Source organism: Equus przewalskii, chromosome 15 (genome assembly GCF_037783145.1).
Source record: "Equus przewalskii isolate Varuska chromosome 15, EquPr2, whole genome shotgun sequence".
Lineage (NCBI taxonomy): Eukaryota > Metazoa > Chordata > Mammalia > Perissodactyla > Equidae > Equus > Equus przewalskii.
In genome coordinates, this window is record NC_091845.1 from 39,918,652 (window position 1) to 39,938,687 (window position 20,036).

General features: G+C 57.7%; 3 protein-coding genes across 8 annotated transcripts in view; all 3 read left to right on the plus strand.

Annotated features, from left to right (window-relative positions):
• COL7A1 (collagen type VII alpha 1 chain) overlaps positions 1–15,872 on the plus strand; it is a 34,083-nt gene extending 18,211 nt beyond the window's left edge. The window contains exons 66-119 of one of the 2 annotated variants that reach the window (XM_070577110.1): positions 102–137; positions 211–246; positions 358–453; positions 572–607; positions 696–731; positions 837–884; positions 1,229–1,264; positions 1,397–1,519; positions 1,602–1,802; positions 1,884–1,919; positions 2,003–2,056; positions 2,238–2,306; positions 2,383–2,427; positions 2,540–2,602; positions 2,752–2,796; positions 3,142–3,177; positions 3,306–3,341; positions 3,484–3,528; positions 3,747–3,779; positions 3,859–3,921; positions 4,026–4,061; positions 4,140–4,220; positions 4,361–4,429; positions 4,566–4,601; positions 4,684–4,725; positions 4,883–4,927; positions 5,017–5,061; positions 5,770–5,805; positions 5,889–5,948; positions 6,088–6,195; positions 6,376–6,447; positions 6,604–6,639; positions 6,796–6,855; positions 6,978–7,022; positions 7,248–7,283; positions 7,395–7,430; positions 7,511–7,567; positions 7,707–7,778; positions 8,311–8,382; positions 8,628–8,663; positions 8,983–9,063; positions 9,292–9,345; positions 9,428–9,481; positions 9,556–9,618; positions 10,086–10,148; positions 10,253–10,369; positions 10,556–10,633; positions 10,731–10,784; positions 10,951–10,999; positions 11,716–11,748; positions 11,885–11,971; positions 12,207–12,296; positions 12,432–12,635; positions 14,520–15,872. In XM_070577110.1, the coding sequence (XP_070433211.1) occupies positions 102–137; positions 211–246; positions 358–453; positions 572–607; positions 696–731; positions 837–884; positions 1,229–1,264; positions 1,397–1,519; positions 1,602–1,802; positions 1,884–1,919; positions 2,003–2,056; positions 2,238–2,306; positions 2,383–2,427; positions 2,540–2,602; positions 2,752–2,796; positions 3,142–3,177; positions 3,306–3,341; positions 3,484–3,528; positions 3,747–3,779; positions 3,859–3,921; positions 4,026–4,061; positions 4,140–4,220; positions 4,361–4,429; positions 4,566–4,601; positions 4,684–4,725; positions 4,883–4,927; positions 5,017–5,061; positions 5,770–5,805; positions 5,889–5,948; positions 6,088–6,195; positions 6,376–6,447; positions 6,604–6,639; positions 6,796–6,855; positions 6,978–7,022; positions 7,248–7,283; positions 7,395–7,430; positions 7,511–7,567; positions 7,707–7,778; positions 8,311–8,382; positions 8,628–8,663; positions 8,983–9,063; positions 9,292–9,345; positions 9,428–9,481; positions 9,556–9,618; positions 10,086–10,148; positions 10,253–10,369; positions 10,556–10,633; positions 10,731–10,784; positions 10,951–10,999; positions 11,716–11,748; positions 11,885–11,971; positions 12,207–12,296; positions 12,432–12,635; positions 14,520–14,524 (3,285 nt within the window). In that variant the 3' untranslated portion in view covers positions 14,525–15,872. Of the gene's footprint in view, positions 1–101; positions 138–210; positions 247–357; positions 454–571; positions 608–695; positions 732–836; positions 885–1,228; positions 1,265–1,396; positions 1,520–1,601; positions 1,803–1,883; positions 1,920–2,002; positions 2,057–2,237; positions 2,307–2,382; positions 2,428–2,539; positions 2,603–2,751; positions 2,797–3,141; positions 3,178–3,305; positions 3,342–3,483; positions 3,529–3,746; positions 3,780–3,858; positions 3,922–4,025; positions 4,062–4,139; positions 4,221–4,360; positions 4,430–4,565; positions 4,602–4,683; positions 4,726–4,882; positions 4,928–5,016; positions 5,062–5,769; positions 5,806–5,888; positions 5,949–6,087; positions 6,196–6,375; positions 6,448–6,603; positions 6,640–6,795; positions 6,856–6,977; positions 7,023–7,247; positions 7,284–7,394; positions 7,431–7,510; positions 7,568–7,706; positions 7,779–8,310; positions 8,383–8,627; positions 8,664–8,982; positions 9,064–9,291; positions 9,346–9,427; positions 9,482–9,555; positions 9,619–10,085; positions 10,149–10,252; positions 10,370–10,555; positions 10,634–10,730; positions 10,785–10,950; positions 11,000–11,715; positions 11,749–11,884; positions 11,972–12,206; positions 12,297–12,431; positions 12,636–12,958; positions 13,305–14,519 lie in introns of those variants that run through there. The other variant, XM_070577109.1, reaches the window with a different exon arrangement.
• UCN2 (urocortin 2) lies at positions 14,532–15,872 on the plus strand. The gene has a single exon (XM_070577125.1). The coding sequence runs from the start codon at positions 14,532–14,534 to the stop codon at positions 14,868–14,870; it is 339 nt and encodes a 112-aa protein (XP_070433226.1). The 3' UTR covers positions 14,871–15,872.
• A 350-nt stretch (positions 15,873–16,222) lies between these two features.
• Positions 16,223–20,036, plus strand: part of PFKFB4 (6-phosphofructo-2-kinase/fructose-2,6-biphosphatase 4) — a 42,888-nt gene continuing 39,074 nt past the window's right edge. For 4 of the 5 annotated variants that reach the window (XM_070577113.1, XM_070577115.1, XM_070577123.1 and 1 more), the window contains exon 1: positions 16,290–16,451. In XM_070577113.1, coding sequence (XP_070433214.1) covers positions 16,388–16,451 — 64 coding nt within the window. In that variant the 5' untranslated portion in view covers positions 16,290–16,387. Of the gene's footprint in view, positions 16,246–16,289; positions 16,452–20,036 lie in introns of those variants that run through there. The other variant, XM_070577119.1, reaches the window with a different exon arrangement.

The window sequence follows — 20,036 nt, forward strand, 5'->3', positions numbered from 1 at the left end:
TTGGAGCTACAGGCACATACAGTCCCCTGAGGTCTGCCAAGACAGTCTCTGCAGCCAGACACTGGTGAATGTCTGGGCTGATGTGTGTCCTCTGTCTGCAGGGAGAGCGTGGGGACCCTGGAGAAGACGGGAGGAAGGTAAAGCCTCTCACTGGGAGTCTGCTCTGGCCTTAGATTGGGGCCCTGTCTGAAGCACCCTTGTCTTCCTTAGGGAGAGAAGGGAGATTCGGGTACCCCTGGGAGACATGTGAGTGCTGGAGTCTTCTGCAACCTCTGACCCCTGACCCTGACCCTGTGATATATGGCTCTACTCCTTTCTGGGGTCTCAGAGTCCTGATGCTGGCTACATCCTCCACAGGGTGACGATGGTCCTAAGGGTGAGCGTGGAGCTCCTGGTAGCCCTGGACCCCAGGGCCCTCCGGGCCTCCCAGGGCAGGTCGGCCCTTCTGGCCAGGTAAGTGGCCAGTGTAGTTCTAGGACTTGACAGCAACAGAGGCCAAAATGTTCTCACCAGGTACCCTCCCGGGACACCATGATGCTGTGTGACCCCTTTGTGTTCTGTCATTTCTCAGGGTTTTCCTGGTGTTCCAGGAAGTGTTGGCCCCAAGGTGAGTGTGCTTGTGTTGGGGCGGGGCTGTGACAAGAGGCTGACCATGACTGGGGCATTTCCTCCACCTGATCATTCTTTATTCGCAGGGTGACCGTGGGGAGACTGGATCCAAAGGGGAACAGGTGAGGCCCCCACCTTTTTCCCATGCCCAGGTAGCCACAGCACCCATATATGCACACACATACCCAACAAACTGGGTTCAGCAGCTTTTTTCTTGGTGTCTCCAGGGCCTCCCAGGAGAGCGTGGCCTGAGAGGAGAACCTGGGAGCATGGCAGTGAGTGGAGATTGGGACCTGGTCCTTGACTTTTATTTGCCTGCCTTTGGGGGTCACCCCTCGATCCCCTTCCCCTTGCCATGAGAACTCACGGATTCGGTACTGTGTGCTCGGCCCCCTGCCCTATTGGGATTCCTGTAGCCTACACTCAGAGGAATCTGGGCAATGGGGATATGCCAGGGAGGGGCTCCCAGTGGCCTTGAGCTGCCTCAACTAAGGGCTAAAGGGTCCTCTGGGCATGAGGCCTGGGGAAGAGGGTATGGAGGCTGTTTCTGGGGGCAGTGTGGGGCAGAGGCAGGGCCTTCTCCTCTGTGGGCAGTCCCTTACCCAGCTTGTATCCCCAGAATGTGGAGCGGTTGCTGGAAAATATTGGCATCAAGGTAGGTTGTTTGGGGGCTGGGCATGGGCGCTGGTGGGGGCCCCATGGGGCAAATAGCACCCACAGAGCTGGGCCAGGGCATCTGTGGCTGCAGTGATGGGCCCTGCTCCTCTGACCCCTTGCTCTCACTCAGACATCTGTGCTGCGGGAGATCGTGGAGACCTGGGATGAGAGCTCCAGCGGCTTTCGGCCTGTGCCTGAACGGCACCGCGGCCCCAAGGGGGACCCAGGCGAGCGGGGCCCCCCAGGCAAGGAGGTATGTGTAGCTGCTGAGTGGGAGGTGCCCTGTGGAGGATGTGGCTGTACAGCTACCAGCATTCATTCTTCTGCTCCTCCAGGGACCCATCGGCTTTTCTGGAGATCGCGGACCAAAGGGAGATCGTGGCGATCCCGGACCCCAGGGACCACCTGGCCTGGCCCTTGGAGAAAGGGGTCCCCCTGGACCTCCTGGCCTTGCCGGGGAGCCTGGAAAGCCTGGTATTCCTGGGCTGCCAGGCCCGGCTGGGAGTGTGGGGGAAGCAGGAAGACCAGGAGAGAGGGTGAGCCTGGGGTTTGCTGGGAGGGCCAGGGAAGTGGGGTCAGGAGGAGCTGGACTCCCCACTCTGCTGTTTGCACTTCAGGGAGAACGGGGAGAGAAAGGAGAACGTGGAGAACAGGTGAGCTGGGATGGGGCTGCAAGGGGCAGGCTTGCCTGGGGGCCTTGCTGGGGCAGCCACCTCATTTTCCTTCTTTTCTGCAGGGCAGAGACGGCCCTCCTGGTATCCCTGGACCCCCCGGCCCCCCTGGCCCCAAGGTGATCACCCCAGCCCTGCCCTAGGCCTGTGACTGCTGTCACCAGGAGGCCACTGTTAGCTTGGGCCCCAGAAAATCCATGTGCTGTCTCTGACCCCATAACCCTCTGGGACCCTGTGATTTGGATGACCCTCCATGCCTCTGTGAAGACACATCTCTCCCCTGTGACCTTGTGCTTGTAGGTGGCCATGGACAGACCAGGTCCTGGACTCTCTGGAGAACAAGGACCCCCTGGACTCAAGGGAGCTAAGGTCACTGTGTGCAATCAAACTGGGGGCTATCCCCTGCCATAGCACCAGGGCCTGGCTTGACATATTTTCCCTACAGGGGGAGCCAGGCGGTGATGGTGAACGAGGCCCCAAAGGAGACAGGGTGAGGCCTCCCACCCTACCATGTTTCCCCTCCTCTGTGGGAGCATATGGGGGTGGTATGTGTGTAGGCACATGGCAGTGATTGGAGGTTCAGGGCATGGCACTTTTTGCAGGGTGTGCCAGGCATCAAGGGAGACCGGGGAGAGCCTGGACAGAGGGGTCCTGATGGCAGCCCAGTGAGTCCTTGCCCTGTGGGCCGCATGTGTGCAAGCACAGGGCTCTTACTTGTGTTGTCTGGACTGGAGTCTGCACTGCCTGGGACTGTCTAGGGGGAAGTTGGGATGGGGGAACAAGAACAGTGTGGACTTAACCCGGTTCTTTCCAGGGTCTGTTGGGAGAGCGTGGTGTGGCTGGGCCTGAAGGGAAGCCGGTGAGTGGTGGCAGGAACAGCCTGGCCTGGGTTCTGGGGGACAGCCACCCTCTGTTGTGTGCTGGCTGCCATATGCACATGTCACCAGTGACCAGTGATGAGGGTATTATGCCTGTGTGCCCGGGTGTGAGTGTAGATGCATTATGTCTGCAAGAGGCAGGCTGTGTGTGTGTGCACACAGGCCCATATGTGTTATCCATGAGGGGCAATGCATTGGTATATGGTGGTCTATGCCCACTGGGGGTGGGGTGTAGAAGTGGGTCCCCCAGGAAAAGGCCTCCAGAGGGCAGGAATAGACCCAAGGGAGGCCCAGATTGAGGCTCAGGATCCCCTTTCTCTGTCTAGGGTCTGCAAGGTCCGAGGGGGACCCCTGGCCCAGAGGTGAGTACTCCCGAATCCTCACCCCTCCTACCCCCATCTGTGCCCAACCCCAAAAATGGGCAGAACTGCCCAGTGTCCCCAGTGTGGTGAGGCTGGCTCCCTCGTCAGACTCTTTCTCTCTTCTACAGGGTGGCCGTGGAGACCCTGGACCACCTGGTGCACCTGTGAGTGATGGGTGGAGCACCGCTTGGTAGGGGTGGAGCAAGCATCAGTCCCCACTGATAAGCCGAGCCTTGTTCATATTAATCCCTGAGCCCAAGTGGATAACTCTGACCCCTGTCCCCTGCCCTTGACACTTTTCTCTAGGGTCTTGCTGGCCCCTCAGGACCCCAGGGACCTTCTGGCCTGAAGGTGAGTATAGTTGTGTGCTGGTGTGTGGCTGCAAGGTAGATGAGGCTCAGAGGAGCCTGTCCACACTAGGAGAACATCTGCCAACCTCCGGGGATGTCATTGCCCTACAATGAAGCTGAGCACTAAGGTGCCCCGTCCACGTGGGCTCTGCTTATGGGCTGGGGCTGAGGAGCCTCTTGTCCATCTGTGGGGTCATGCAATCTCTGGGTTTTTGGCAGGGAGAGCCTGGAGAGACAGGACCACCAGGACGGGTGAGTGGCCCAGCTCATGGGGTAGAGTCACAGGGAGCTGGGTAGGGTTGGCACTGCCCTGAACTTCTTTATCCCCCAGGGCCTGCCTGGACCTACTGGAGCTGTGGGACTTCCCGGCCCCCCTGGCCCTTCAGGCCTTGTGGTGAGTGAGTCCCCTGTGTACCCTGCAGGGACACTATGTCCCTGCTTTCTGGGTCAGTCTCATGTTCTCCCATGTACCACTCACGTCTGATTTGTCTCCCTCAGGGTCCTCAAGGGGCGCCAGGTTTGCCTGGACAAGTGGTGAGTCCTGGGGTCAGGGCTGGGCTCCGGGGGTCAAGAGTCAGTGAGTGGGCCTCTGACAGAGCTCCTCCCTCTCAGGGGGAGACAGGGAAGCCAGGAGCCCCAGGTCGTGATGGTGCCAGTGGAAAAGATGGAGACAGAGGAGCCCCTGGCGTGCCGGTGTGTGTTTCAGGGGGAGCTTGCTGCAGGCCTGTGATGGGGCCCTCTGCCTAGTTGTGTGTCTGGAGGATGAGGAGGGCTGGGGCAGCAGGGTCAGGGTGGTGGAGAGGCACTGAGTTCCTCATGCTGCTCTGCCACAGGGGTCACCAGGTCTGCCCGGCCCTGTTGGACCTAAAGGAGAGCCTGGACCCATGGGGACCCCTGGACAGGTGATCTTTGACCCCATCCTCTGCACCACCTCCTCTGCCCCATGCCCAAGCCTAGTCTGCACTTCCCATCCTAGATGGCAGGGTGGGCGTGGGGAGAAGGCAGGAGGCTAGGTAACTTACCAGGCATTCCCTACAGGCTGTGGTGGGGCCCCCTGGAGCAAAGGGAGAGAAGGTGAGTGTGTGGGAGGCCTGGGAAGAGGGGCTGGGTGGTGGGTGGGGGCTGAGGAATCCCACTGACCCCTCTCCCTCATCAGGGAGCTCCTGGAGGCCTTGCTGGAGACCTGGTGGGAGAGCCGGTGAGTGTGGAGCCTCCAACAGCACATTCACCCACCCTCATGTCCCTCAACTTCCATAATATGCCCCATTTGACCCTGGGCCTCATGCCTCCCTCCTTGAGTCTCATCTGTTTGTAACACTGATGCCCATATTGCCTTCTGATGCCCATCTCTACAGGGAGCCAAGGGTGACCGGGGACTGCCAGGGCCACGGGGTGAGAAGGTGAGATGAGCTTGGCCCCAGGGCCTGAGCACTGGGCAAGTAGGGGTCAGGCTGGGTGGCCAGACCCCCTCACCACTCTTTCTGTGCAGGGTGAAGCTGGCCGTGCAGGGGAGCCTGGAGACCCTGGGGAAGATGTGAGTCTGGGGTCTGGGCCAGTATGAGCCTGGGTGGAGGAGTGCAGTCATGGACATCAGGGACCATTCCTGGGCCTGTGCACGTGTCTGAACCTGAGCCTGGCCATATGTTCCAGCATTACAGGATCCTGCTCCCGGGAGAACACAGGGGTTATGCCTCTTGGCATCCACACTCCCAGAGCTCAGGGCCCCATCTTTGCTTCTATGTGCCTCTCCTAGGTCTTCTGTTTGTCACCATGTCTGAGCACACACAAAGCTCCTCTCTGACCTCCCAGGTCTCAGGCCACATTGAAGTTCCTGTGGGCCTCTCCTTTGTCATGTGTTTATGCTGCCCCTCTCCTCTGCCACATCTGTGCTCCATGTATCTGAGTTCATGTCTGTGGTCATGTTTAAGCTCCCTGGGATGCATGTGTCTGAGTTCCTGCTCCTGTCTGAGCTCCCATGGATCTGCACTCGCATCCACAGTCCTATATGTCTGTGCTCATGTGTAAGCTCCACGTGTCTGTGGTCATGCCTGAACTCCCATGTATCTGTGATCACATCTGAGCTTCCCTGTCTGTGCCCCCATGAGTCCATGGTCACATCTGAGCTCCAGTGAATCAATCCTTGGTCACATTTGAGCTCCCCTGAGAATATTTTTGGGCTGTATCTAAGCTCTGGGCTCATGTTCACACCCTCTCAAGTGCTGTTTATTTTGGTTTTTTTTAGGGTCAGAAAGGGGCTCCAGGACTAAAGGGTAACAAGGTATGTGTGCCCTAAATCATTCCTTCTGAAGATCATGGTCCTGAAACTCCCTGAGCCTGCTCTGACCCCTCGTTCCCTTGAAGGGTGACCCAGGAGTCGGGGTCCAGGGCCCCTCTGGGCCAGTTGGTCCTCCAGGTCTGAAGGTAAGTCAATGCCCCATCACTAGTGGTGGGGGCAGCAGGCAGGGAGGCCCCTGGAGGTGGGAGGAAGAGGGCAGTCTGAGTCTAGTCCTGGGAAGGGGTCCTGCTGGGACCACTCCTCCGTTTGCTATCTCTGTTACAGGGAGACTTGGGCCCCCCTGGACCCCCCGGTGCTCCTGGTATTGTTGGATTCCCTGGTCAGACAGGCCCTCGAGGAGAGATGGGTCAGCCAGGCCCCAGTGGAGAGCGGGTAAGTGCGCTGGGAGCAGCATGTGGGGACGTGGGGACTTTTGGACCTCTGAATCCAGTAGTGGGTGAGGAAGAGAAGGGGGCCCAGGCCCTGCCTCAGGGGCTCCCAATCTTGAGGAGGCAGAGCAGGAGGAAGCTTCCCAAGTCACCCTCTGCCTCTCTTGCCTCATTTTTCCTTTAGGGTCTGGCAGGCCTCCCAGGGAGAGAGGGAGCCCCAGGCCCCTTGGGGCCACCTGGACCACCAGGGTCAGTGGTGAGTAGAGGTGCCCCAACACCCCGTGTGTCTGATTCCTGCGTGTTGGAGTCTGTCCACGTGAGGACTTACGCTGGGGACTATGCCACACTTTGTGGCTGGGTATGTGTGTGTGCCTTTGAGGGGCATGGAACCCTCACCTCACTCTGCCCACAGGGAGCACCCGGGGCCTCTGGACTCAAAGGAGACAAGGTAGATGGGACGATGCTGCTGGCTGTCTTATGTACCCCATCACCCCTCCAACCTCCACTGATCCCTGTCACCCCCTCCAATTTCCACTAACCTCCCATAACCCTGTGTGCCCCACTGATTCCCCTCACTTATCCTGGGTGTCCTGTTGATCTCCAGGGAGACCCTGGAGTAGGGCTGCCCGGGGCCCGCGGCGAGCGTGGGGAGCCAGGCGTCCGGGTACGTACGTCCTGCTCTGCGGCCACGGTCCACTGCAGGGAGCCACATCGGGGCTCCCTTTATTGTGGCTCTTGCCTCTAATTTCCAACTTCTGAGTCAGTGAACTTAATGGTACCTTCCAGGGTGAAGATGGCCATCCCGGCCAGGAGGGACCCCGAGGACTCATGGTGGGTTCCCTTGGGGAAAGTGCCAGTGGTGTGACTTCAGTCCTCTGCCTGTGCCCTCTGTGCCCTTGGGACATTGTCTGCAGCCTTCTGGTTCTCCTTGTCTACTCTCTGGTCCTTTGTCTCTCCTATTCCCCTGAGCCCCCGTTGGTCCTCACCTACCTCCTGAGCTGTCTCCCAACTATTCCCCCATATTTCCATAGCTCACAGTCTTCTTCTCTCATATAGGGCCCTCCAGGCAGCCGAGGGGAGCGTGGGGAGAAGGTAAGGATGTGGGGAAAAGGCCCCTTGGGTGAGTGGGGGTGCGGATGGCTCTTGTAATTAGGACCTGGGACGACTCCATTTGGGTGAGACTCACAATGTTCCACTCAATAGGGTGATGCTGGAACCACAGGGCTAAAGGGTGATAAGGTGAGTGTGGACATGGGGGAAGGCAGGGGCAGGGGACTAAGAGTGCTCTGACTCCTCTGACTGTCCCTTTGTCTACTCAGGGTGACTCAGCCGTGGCTGTGGGGCCTCCGGGGCCACAGGGTGCCAAGGGGGTCATGGTGAGTGGGTCTGGCCCATGTGCAGACTGGGTCTCCCTTGTGTGATACAGGGGCTCCTATGGGGGCTGGGCTCTCCTATCTGAGAGCTCAAACTCAGGGACCTCCAACACCTGACCCTGACTTCTGACCCCTGACCCAGGGTGAACGAGGTCCTCGGGGCATAGATGGTGACAAAGGACCTCGCGGAGAGAGTGGGAACCCTGGAGAGAAGGTACAGGGGAGAGGGTGGGGTACTCTATATGGGGTGGAGACAGGGTGCTGTGGGCTGTGGGGGTTCTGTGGAGGGTCTGTGAGGATAGAAGGGGAGGATGGGGAGGGGGCTTTCTGGAGGTCAGAGAGGATAGCGTTCCGTAGGCTGTAGCAAGTCTATGGGGAGGCTGAGAGGATGGGGGACTCTCCTGGGGCTCAAGGGCCTTGATGTGAGGTCTTGAGGAGACCTCTGGACTGTAGCTCTATGAGAGGTCCTCTGGGACCAGGAAGGGGGCTCCTTGGGTGTTAGGGGTACTCCAGGTAGGTTTAGGGGCCTAGTGGTTAGAGGGAGGGTCAGGAATCTGGGGGAATTGGAGTGAGAAATGAGGCACTCCATAGGGCTGCTATGGTGTGGGCTGGAAGGGATGGGGCCACCGGGGGCGGTGGCGGGGAGCAGCACTGGTGGGCTCTGCCCCTGTTGGCACTTCCAGTCATACTCCAATCCTCCAGGCTGGTCTGTTCCTGATTGTGTCCCTCTCTGGTCACTCCCACAGGGCGCCAAGGGAGAGCCTGGTGACAAGGGCTCAGCCGGGTTGCTGGGAGTGCGTGGACTCACGGGACCCAAGGCAAGCCCTGCCTCAGGCACAGACCCAGAGTCACACATCACACACACCTGTCCCATGGGTGTCCTCTGAGCACTGGGGAGTTTCCAGCCTCCCTCACTGTCAACCATGTGTGTGTTCACATGGGGTCTGTGTGCAGCCTGGGCTCTGGCCACAGAGTCACCGAATAGCCTCATGTGCAGCGGATAGGCCAGCATGGGGGACAGTCACATTGAAGGGCCTCCCTCCGACATCTGTGTTTCCCACAGGGTGAACCTGGTGCTGCAGGGATCCCTGGTGACCCGGTAAGATGCCCCTGCTCCCACAGGGCCCCCATTCCCATTTGGTGACCTTTGACCTTATAGTGACCCAGTACTTTCATGGTGTCCTCATGTTGCCCAGGGGCGCCTACTTTCACAGTAACCCCTATGATGGTTCCACCCACATGGTGACCCCCTGCCCATGGTGACCCTTGTCCCCATGGAAAACCCTGCCCTTCCAGTGACTCTGGGCTCCAATGGTGACTCTTACCCCCATGGTTTTCTCAGTCCATTACATCCAGACTGATTCCCTTTGATCCCTCCCTGAACTCCCCTGACTTCATATTGACGCCTCTCCCCACAGGGATCCCCAGGAAAGGATGGAGCCCCTGGTGTCCGAGGAGACAAAGGAAATGTTGGCTTCATGGGTCCCCGGGGCCTTAAGGTGAGAAGGAGACTGGATATTTTTTCCTGGTCAAGAGGCCTGATGTTGGAGGGTGAGGTATCTGGGGTCAGATGTTGGGGTATCCATGGTTGAATGTGGGGTGTTAGGTTGTAGGTTGGAAGGTCGGAAGTTAGAGTGTCTGAGACCAGTTTGGAGATGGTTTCAGGGTCAAAGGGTTATAGGGTGAGGTATCTGAAAGTCATTTTTCCACTTGCTTTTTTCTCTCAGGGTGAACGAGGAGTTAAGGGAGCCTGTGGCCTTGATGGAGAGAAGGGGGATAAGGTACAGAGGTGAAGGGGGATGTGGGCGGCTGTGGGGCCTGGACCTAAGGCTGACGCCTGACCCCTCCACCTGATGCCTGCAGGGAGAAGCTGGTCCTCTGGGCCGCCCTGGGCTGGCAGGACGGAAGGGAGATACAGTGAGTGTGGGGCACACCCAAAATGAGGAGATGATCGGTTGGCCAGGGCCCAGCTCATGTCTTCTCTTCTCCAGGGGGAGCCAGGTGTGCCAGGCCTGTCGGGGGCCCCTGGGAAGGAGGGCCTGATTGGTCCCAAGGTATGGTGTCTCTCGACAGTGGACATTGAGGGGTCAGGATGGGATAGGGAAGGTCACAGTAGGGCCATGGGGGTTTTGTGTCAAGGAATGTTGTGGAAAGTTGGAATATTGAGGGGTGGAGGGGAGCTGGTCTTGAGGTTTCAGGGTGGGGTCACAGTGGGAATTTAGGATTAAGGGACGGGAGGTGGAGCAGAGGGGACATGCGCATTAGGGCTAAGGGCTTATGGTGAGTGGAGGTCAGTGGGGGAGGTTGGAGTGTCGTTGTAAAGGAAATAGGTAGAGTCAGAGCAAAGGGTGTTCCAGTGAGGTCGGGGTCATGGAGCTTAGGGTAGATTGAGAGTCCCAGGCTGGTAGGGTCACAGTTGCACAGGTCATAGAAGGTTGTGGCCATTGGACCAGGGTGCTCAAGGCAGTTAAGCTAAAGGAGACTAGAGCAGAGGGTCTCTCATGCTTCTTTCCGTTCCCAGGGTGACCGAGGCTTTGATGGGCAGCCAGGACCCAAGGGTGACCAGGGCGAGAAAGGGGAGCGGGTAAGTTCAGGCTAAGGTCATGGTGAACTGAGGGGATTGTGCTCTCTGAAAGTGAGTCCATCTTTGAGGACTCTGATCATTGACCCTGATCTGTCTCTTTCCAGGGGCCCCCAGGAATTGGGGGCTTCCCAGGTCCCAGGGGCAATGACGGCTCTAGTGGTCCCCCGGGGCCACCTGGCGGTGTTGGTCCCAAAGGCCCTGAAGGACTTCAGGGCCAGAAGGTGAGGGGCCCTGGCTCTGACTCCTAACCCTTGAACCCCCCTGACCCTTCTAAACTTTTGACCTCTGACCCTGAAACCCATCCCCCAATATTCCTGCCCCAGCCTCTGAACCTGTTATCCCCAACTTGCCCTACTTCTGACCCCCACTGCCTCTGACCTTGCTCACTTGGTCCTTGTGTCTGACAGGGTGAGCGAGGTCCTCCTGGAGAGAGTGTGGTGGGTGCCCCTGGGGCCCCTGGAACACCTGGAGAGAGAGGGGAGCAGGTAAGTGGGGATTCCTGGGCTTGAGGTCAGAGATTGGGGTGACCTCTGGTGTCCCTTATATCAGAGGTCAAAGCCTGGTCCCATCTGTTGCACATAGGGGCGGCCAGGACCTGCTGGCCCCCGTGGTGAGAAGGGAGAAGCCGCACTGACAGTGAGTGTGGGCCTGGGTGGGCTGGGCCCTGCCTCTTGCACCCAACACCCAGACCCGTCTGGGCCCTGGGCCCCTGACTCGATGCTCCCCCTCCATCATCCCTGCACCATGTGCCCTTTGTCCTTCCTGTGATCCATGGGCTCTTCATGTGGTCTTGTGCTCCCAGGAGGATGACATTCGGGCCTTTGTGCGTCAGGAAATGAGTCAACATTGTGGTGAGTAGGGCCCAGCCCAGAGTCTCTTGGGTCCCATCGTCATTCTACCCCAGCACCCCTAGTCAGGGAAAGAAAGGGTCCTCAGAACTTATGGGGGACAAGCAGTCAAGGAGATGAGCAGAGATGGTTGGGTACACACTTATCTCAGAACAGATATGCTGACTGGACATCTCCAAATGGAGACACACACATAGGCAGATGTGGATGGATATGTAGTGTTCCTGGACACCCAGTATGGCCCTGTGTGGAGGGGGTGGAGGTGGGAACAGAGCTGGTCCCTCTGGGCCTGACATGGGGTCAGGGTGCCGGCAGGGGGCGGGAGGCTCTGATGGCCCCGGGGGCATCAGAGAGTAAAGCTGTCTCCTTCCATCTCTCTGTGTCTGCGACTGCTTTTGCTCTGTCTCCACGCCTGCCTGTTTTTGATGGTCTCTGTCTCGCGCTCTCTCTCTTGCCCTTTGTTGACCGGTTCCTAACTTCTCTCGTGTCCTTTGTTTCTCCTCTGCCTTTCTTCCTCTTTCTCTCTCCCTCTGTTTCTCTCTCTGCTTCCCGCTGTCTCTCTCTTCCTTTCTTTCCTTCTGTCTTTCTCTCTCTCACTCTCTGCTGCCGTTCCTCTCTGTATATCTCTACCCTTCCGTCTCTCTCTCCCTGCCTCTTTCCATCTTTGTCTCTTGCTCTCTGTCATTGTCTCTCTCTTTGCCTCTCTCTGCCCCTTCCAGCCTGCCAGGGCCAGTTTATCGCATCTGGATCACGTGAGTATTTTCTGCTCCTGGAACTTTCCTCACCCGAGGCCCTGCTCTGCCAATTGCCTGGTCCTCTCAGCAGAGACTTGGCTGGGGTGGCTGCCATGATGACCCCAGAGCCCTGTGCCCCTGCTCCTTGCTCCAGGACCCCTCCCGAGTTATGCTGCAGACACCACCGGTCCCCGGCTCCACCATGTGCCTGTGCTCCGGGTCTCTCACGCAGAGGAGGAAGGTGAGGACAGCTGAACCCACGGGGCATATGTGGGTGGAGCACAGACACATGCAGGGGTGCTCATGCATGTAGGGCACGTGCCACATGCATAGGGTCCACATGTAGGGCACATGCATGAACACTCATGCACACACAGGAGACCAGTGCTGCCCACCCCACCCCGAGGGCCAGGAGTAAGCAGCACAAACCTAGCCAAGCAGTGTCCCTGCTCACAGCACACCCTTTCTGTGTGCAGGCCAGGTGCCCCCTGAGGACGACGAGTACGAATACTCTGAGTATTCCGTGGAGGAATACCAGGACCCCGAGGCTCCTTGGGAAGGCAATGGTGAGAATGGACGCTGGGCCCAGAGGGATTCTGGTAGGGGGAGGCAGCGCTGCTCCCTGCTGACCTCTCACCGACCCCTAGTCCCTCTCTGACTCCCACTACCTCTGCTGACCTCCTGACCTCCATTGACTTCAGACTCAGACCCCTGCTCACTTCCACTGGACGAGGGCTCTTGTACTGCCTACACCTTGCGCTGGTACCATCGGGCTGTGGCAGGCAGCACAGAAGCCTGTCACCCATTTGTCTACGGTGGCTGCGGAGGGAATGCCAACCGTTTTGGGACCCGTGAGGCCTGTGAGCGCCGTTGCCCACCCCGGGTGGTCCAGAGCCAGGGAACAGGTATTGGCCTATCCCCTGTCCCAGTAGGGGCCTGGGCACTGAGCCTACCCAGACTAGGTCCTGGGTCAGAGTCCAGGTCAGAAGCTCCCTCAGACTGGGGGACCTGGGAGAGACCCCCAGACCAAAAAACTGGTCCCAGTATAGTCCCCCTCCAGCCTCCCTCCTTTAAAGACCTGAGTAAGGATCCCCTCTGAGGTGAGAGCCCCCACTCCCCTGTGCCCCCAGCTGCCTCCCCAACTGACCCTTTGCTCAGTGCTTCTCCGGGGCCTACATGTTGGGTGAGGTCAGATGGCTGAAGACAGCTCCCAACCTGCCCTATGCAGGTGCTGTCCAGAGCTGAGGCCCAGATAATGAGCTGATGTTCAGCATCCCCTGGAGGAGTTGGTGTCTCAGCAGGACCCTGCTGTCCTCCCCTTGGTGCTAGAAGCCTGTGTGCACGTGAGCGTGCATGAGCGTGTCCATTATTTCAGTGACTTGGTCCTGTGGGTCCAGCCTTCCCCCCTGTGAACAAACCCCCATTGTGGTTCCTGCCTCCCTGGCAGATGTCTCAGTGTAGGGGTGGCTGTGGGCAGTGAGCAGATGTGACTGTGTCTGACCTGCCCCTTGACCCAAGCCTGTGATGACATGGTGCTGATTCTGGGGGGCATTAAAGCTGCTGTTTTAAAAGGCCCCTGTTGTGACTGTTTGGGGAGATGGGGGTGTCAGGTTTTCCATGGGAGGTCAGTACTATCCTCCATGGATACAGAGTCCCTCTGTCCAGCCCTGGTCACTGTCCTGTGACCTTCAGTCCCCACAAAGGAGTAGGTAGGGTAGGGGGTGAGGATGTGTCCTCACTGCCCCCCAGGACAGGATGAGTCATAGGTGAGGAGCTGCCTCATGCCGGGAGACATGCCCGAGCTCCCACCCCAGGGGCTAAGGGAGATAAATGGGCCCTGAAGCAGGCAGAGGGTCAGACCACAGCACAGAACTGCCTGGCCCCAGCCCCGGGCAGCCACAGCAGCCCCGACTTACCCCAGAGGAAGCAGCTACTGGTGAGACTGGGGTTGGGCTGGGTTGGGCAGGGCCTGGGAGTTGAGTGGATCCAGGTTTTGGGTTAGTGGAGATCTCTGGACTTGAGGGGGCCCTGGGGTCTCTGCCTGCTTCTCCGTGTGAAGGACCCCCATTCCTGCCCTTCTTTTTCCTCGATCTGCTGTAAACTCTCTTGCTCAGACCTCAGGCTCCCCTTTTGTCCCTCTGTGTTTCTCTGTCTCTTTGCATCCTTATTTCCATTATGCTGTTTGACTCTGGGGTGGTTTCTGTCTCTTTGTCTTCCAGGCTCCCTCTATTTTGTCTGCCTCCATTGCATTCATCTGCATCTCTTTCTCCCTCTGGCTTTCCCCCTCCCTCCTTTTCTCCTCCTCCTACTTCCTCCCCCTCCTTCCTCCTCCTCCTCCTTCCTCCACCCCCTCCATCCTCCTCCCCCTCCTTCCTGCTCCTCCTCTTCCTCTTCTTCTTTTTCCTCCTTTTCTTCTTGTTCTTCTTGTTCTTCTTGTTCTTCTTCTCTCCCTCCATATATAAAAGTATACCTATATATCTATATCTAGATATATCTATGGCTCTCTGTCTCTCGTTTCTTTGTCTCATTATCTCTGTCTCTCTCATTCTCTTTCGCACTCTTTCTGTCTCTTTGACTCCTTCTCTGTCTTCTCTGTCTTGATCTTCTCTGTCTCACTCTGGTTCTCTTCTCGTCCCTTCATTTCTGTCTGCTTCTCTCTGTCCCCGGCCTGGCCTCTCTAATCTCTACCTCTCAGTCTCCCTCTCTGTCTCTCTGTTTACCCCATCTGCCTCTGTCCACGAGTCATAGCTGACCAGAGCCCCTGCCCTGAGCCTGTTTTCTCCTCGCAGCCTGACCACACGATGACCAAGTGGGCTCTGCTGGTGCTGATGGTCCTGACATTGGGCAGGGTCCTGCTTGTCCCAGCGACCCCTATCCCAGCCTTCCAGCTCATCCCTCAGAACTTTCCCCAGGCCACTCCCTGCCCTGTGGCCTCGGAGAGTCCCTCAGCCAGCGCCACAGGCCCCTCTGCTGCTTGGGGCCACCCCAACCCTGACCCCCACCCTGGTCCCCGCATCACCCTCTCCCTGGATGTCCCCGTCGGCCTCCTGCAGATCTTACTGGAGCAGGTCCGGGCCAGGGCTGCGAGGGAGCAGGCTGCTGCCAACGCTCGCATCCTGGCCCATGTTGGCCGCCGCTGAGCCTGAGGGAGGGAGTTACACTGATGGGGCCACCCTGGATGAGGAGACCCGGAGAGCAGCAGCAGAGCTGGAGGGTACCACATCTGGGAGTGCATCTGGACACCGCCGTATGGGTCACTGGCATGTGATGTCATTCATATCTGAGTGCCACACAGAGTCACAGTGTGTTTGGACAGCCTGGACATTGCCATGTCAGATCACTGCCAAGTGAAGTCTTGCCACGCCTGGGAGCCACACAGACTTACAATATGCCTGGACAGCTTGGACACTGCTATGGAAGGTCACTACCTTGTGGAGTCTTGCCATGTCTGAATGCCCCAGTCACAGGGCCTCTGGACACCACCACATGTGGTCACTGTCATGCCACTTTCAGGAACCTCAACACAGGAGCCCATTACTATATCTGAAACCAGTTCACCTAAGACCAGATCTGCAGGTCTGCCCTGCCTGCCACAGGTCACCACAGAGTGAGGTGATGGCTGAGGGTCACATGCATGTTTTGTGCTCCGTGAGACAGCACCCATCCCAGATGGATGGGGCCATTGGGGGCATCTCTAGGCATGGATGGCCATATGTGGGACGTCTGCGGCTGTGGCACCCTTGCCTTGTGGGCAGTGTGCATGCATGTGTGACTGCATCCCTATGTATCTGACAGCTGTGAGTGTGTGTGAGCAATGTGAGGGCCGGGAGAAACAGGTGCTTGTCCCCCAAACCTGCTCAACACACAGCCAGGCACTGTCCTACTCACACCCATGCACACGCAGCCTTGGCCCTCTGACACATATGACTGAGGGGAGAGGGAGTTCGGGCTGCCGGGGCTTCGGCCCAGCTCTGCCCCTCCCTCATGGAATGGTCCTGAGCAAAGATGCTCATCTTTCCAATCCTCAGTTTTGTCATCCATAAAGGAAAGTGATGCCACCAAGCTTCTTGTGAACATTGAGTAACATGATGTACATGAAGGTTCTGGCATGCACAAAGTGCTCAATAAATGTAGTGACTGGAGGATGGGATGGATGAGGATCGCACAGTCGCGTGCACCCAGGCAGTGACACATGAGGGCTGAGGCATAGCTGGCTATGCTGCCCCTTGGCCCACTCCCCGCTTCCATTTCACTGACCTGGTCCCTTGTTGTGGAAGGAGTAGGTTTTGCCTTATCTCACTCTCCCAGTGCCAGTGCTGGGCTGGAGCTGGGACTGATCTTCTGGACAGTGTGAACGGTCTTGCCTGCAGAGGGGGCAGGTGCTCTGGGTAGTGTAGACAACTCCAGCTGGAGATGAGGGCAGACACTGGGTGCGATGGACACCTCTGGCTGGTGAGAGGCCATACTGATGCGAGTGTAGCTGCTGGTCTGGGGGCACTGACGTGGATCTCAGTTGTAAGTGGCCCTGGGGGGCGGGCTCAGGGCGGGGCTGAAGAGGCGGGGCCACAGGGCATGCGGCTGCTCTCCAGAGCCCCGAGGGCGGGGTTGCCCCACTCAAAGCTGCCAGGGGTGGTGGCCCAGGACAGTTCATTGCAAGATGGACAGAGACACGGAAGGAGGCAGCTCCCTGATGGACCCCAGGTCATGGAGCGGCAGGCAGGGTAGGCACAGGGCTGCGTGGAGAGGGTGTGGGTGTTGGGAAAAGACCTGGGTACAGTGGGGATGGCGCTGGAAGGGGTGCAAGGGTGTTGGGGGTCTCTCCAGGTGTAGGGGTGCTCCAAGGGGGCATTAGTCTGTCACTGGCATGGAGGAGGGGGAACACTGTCGCCTTGCAGGGGAAGGGGGCAGGGCCACGGAGGAGCTATAAATAGCTTCTTCCTCCAACCCAGGGGGAGGGACAGCCAGCTGGAGCTGCCGGGGGCCCTCCTGCTCTGCCTTTTGCTGGCCTCCAAGGGGTCACGTTTGTCCAGATCCCCCCTCAGGAGGCACACCAGTTTGGGGAGGTCCAGAGACTCATTTGGAAAATTTTTCATATGATGTGACTTTAGCCCTTATGCTAGCAATTCCAGGGCACCTACCGTGTGCCTTGTGCCGGTTGGGCTGCTCTAAGCACCTACTGTGTGCACTGTCCTGGTCATGAACCTCTCTGAGCCCTTACTGTGTGTGCTGGCTGGTCCTGAGTCACTCTGAGCACCTACTGTGTGCCCTGTGCCAGGATGGAATCAGTAATTGCAGACCAGAGCTCACAGGCTGCTTGGTCACATGGCTGCATACCCCCAAGTAGTAAACTCACACCCTCTGTGAGCTCTGGGCCCATGGAGACACAGGGCATGATCCTTGGCTAGAAATGGCCAGAGGAAGCTGGAATCCTGGAACTCCTCAAACCTCTCAGAGGCAGCAGAGGGGATGGGAATGGGAATAAAGGAGAAGGGAGGCAGGAGACAGCAGCAGGCCCCACTGCAGCCTGCCCATCTCTGCTCAGGCCTGGATGCAGGCTTGTTAGAGTGTGTGCATGTGTGGCTGTGTGCACATGTAGGCTTTCATGCATTAACATGTTGATCTGTGTGGCATTCACTGAGATCCCGGGGACCTTTATGCTGCAAAGGGTGGTTTTTTTTTCTCCCCAAAGCCCCAGTGCATGGTTGTATATCCTAGTTGTAAGTCCTTCTAGTTCTTCTATGTGAACCACCGCTACAGCTACACAGCTACAGCATGGCAACTGACAGTCAGGTGGTGTGCTTCTGCGACTGGGAAATGAACTGGGCTGCCAAAGTGTTCAGAACGCCCAACTTTAACCACTAGGCCATCAGGTCTGGCTCAGGTGGCTTTGCAGATACAGAGACTGGGAAGAGTTTGGACACTGAGAACTGAGGATTGAGGACTCTGGCCACCCTACAGCTTGTAGCCTGGAGGAGGTCCACTGATCAGTGCAGAGGGCACCACGGGAGCCAACTGGGGCCAGGCCAGGCAGGTTGATGGTGGAAAGAGGCTCAGCAGGACACAATCACACACGAAAGCATGCTGACATCCCAGCACACTTCCCACCCCTGGGCCAGGATAGATGGCTCACTTTGGGATGGCCCCAAGAGGGAAAAGCCATGAGGGCTGGTTATTCTTTTGAGCACCTGCTGACATTGAGGGAGCAGAAAGTCAGGAGAACATTTCAATGGGTGGAGTGAACAAGCAAGAGCACAGGTGTGGAGGTGGCAAGTGTAGTGATAGTGCAAGGTGCGAGAGGCAAGGTTCTGAAGGGCTGGGAATTGATCTGAGTCCATCCTGCACTGTGGGCTGGCGCTGACACTGGGCCCTGATCCTCTTCCTCAGTTTGCTACTCTAGAAACGGGGCCAAGGGAGGAGTCATGGGGAATATGCTTGAGCAGATGTAGACCCCGGCCTTGGGGAGCGGCCCCAGGCTTCTCTTGCTGTTGACCTGTGGCCTCTCACTGGATATAGGGACTTGGGAGGGTGTGTCTGGGTCAGCTCAGTGTCAGACTGTTTGGGGAAGAGTGGGAGGTGCAGAGCCACTGCTTTTCCTAGGAATCCAGACTGTCTGGGTGTGACGATGGCTTCCGGGAGATGGTCCTGGCTTCCTGCCCTGCCCTGCCTGCCCCCTACCCCCAGCATTTGATCACATCCCAGGAGGGCTGAGGAGGAGAATGGGTAGGCCTGAGGAGGGGCTACATATCTGAGGATGTTAGAGGAGACAGTCTTTGTAATGAGTGCTGAGGGTTGAACAGGGTGTGGGTGTGTGGTGACAGATCTCTGAGGCCAGAGTGGCCCCAGAATGGCCTTGGCAGTAGCCAGGAGACAGACTGGAGGGCTGGATGTGTCAGGAACAGAATGAGTGGCTTTGGAGAAGTAGGAAGCATGCGGGAGGTCACAAGGGGCATCCTGCTCATCAGGGGCCGCCCACGGGTATGCTTAGAGCTGCTGGGCATGAGGTGGAGGGAGATGGGGTGTGGACACTGCAGCGGGAGCGTGAAGGAGGAAGTGGTGGACTCTGTCTGGGGCAGGGCATTCCCCGGATAGGCAGTTAGAGCTGGTTTCAGGGAGTGTCTAGGTGGGTTTCCAGCATGTGGACCTCCTGAACCTTCATTTCCTGTGAAGTGGGCAAGACATCTGTATCAGAGTCATCTTAAGTGTCCTTTTTTTTTTTTTAAGGATTGGCACCTGGGCTAACAAGTGTTGCCAATCTTTTTTTTTTTTTTTTATGCTTTATTTCCCAAAACCCCCCGGTACATAGTTGTATATCTTAGTTGCAGGTCCTTCTAGTTGTGGGATGTGGGACGCCGCTCAAAGTGGCCTGATGAGCGGTGCCATGTCCGCGCCCAGGATCCGAACCCTGGGCCACTGCAGCGGAGCGCGCGAACTTAACCACTCGGCCACGGAGCCGGCCCCTTAAGTGTCCTTACTGGGCTCTGAAGGGCTGGGTGGTGATTTGGAGGACTAACCCAAGGCAGGGGCTGGCAAGGCGGTCGGAGGGAAGGACCACTGCCCCTGTGGTTCACTGGGTTGAGCCTTGTTCTCCATGCCCCCAGCACCTGGCTCCTGACTGGGCACATACTGGGCAGAGAACTTGAGGACTTAGTGATCCTGTAGGGGGTGTGGTGGAGGACATCGCTAGAGGGCAGTGTGACCCAGGTTGGAGGAGTGTCGGTGGGGGCCCCCCCCCCCCCCCCGCCAGAAAGTGTACAAAGCTTGGGGAGGAGGTAGGACAGGAGAGAATGTGCCAGGGGTTCCTGAACTTCTGGATCTCTCCCTTGCCTCTTCCCTCCACTGCCTTTTGAGAAACAGGAGGGAGATAATATAATAAATAACACTAACGTCCTATAGAATAGACTTCTCAGACATTGACATATTTAATGTATACCAGAATCTTGTATGATTGATGACGCGTGCATTCCATATTCCTGATGGAGACAGAGGCTCATTAAAAAAATACGTAAACTTACGATTTAAAATTTAATTGGTAAAAATGAAATCCTGGAAGAAGTAAGATCCTGCCAGGCTCAGTGAGTCCCCAGAGAGCTTGGTTACAAGGTCCTGCTCACATGCTCTAGGTGGGCTGGGTTTACCCCAGCAGCCAAGGCAAAGAGAGAAACATGATCAATTTTGAGATTTGTCCCGTGTCCCCGTGCAGGAGATAAAGGAGTTTTTCCAACATGGTTAAGCCGGTCGCTTCTGTGGGAGGGGAAGAGTTCAGGGGCTCGGAGGAGACAAGAGGATCCCAGCGCAAGGCCAGCAGG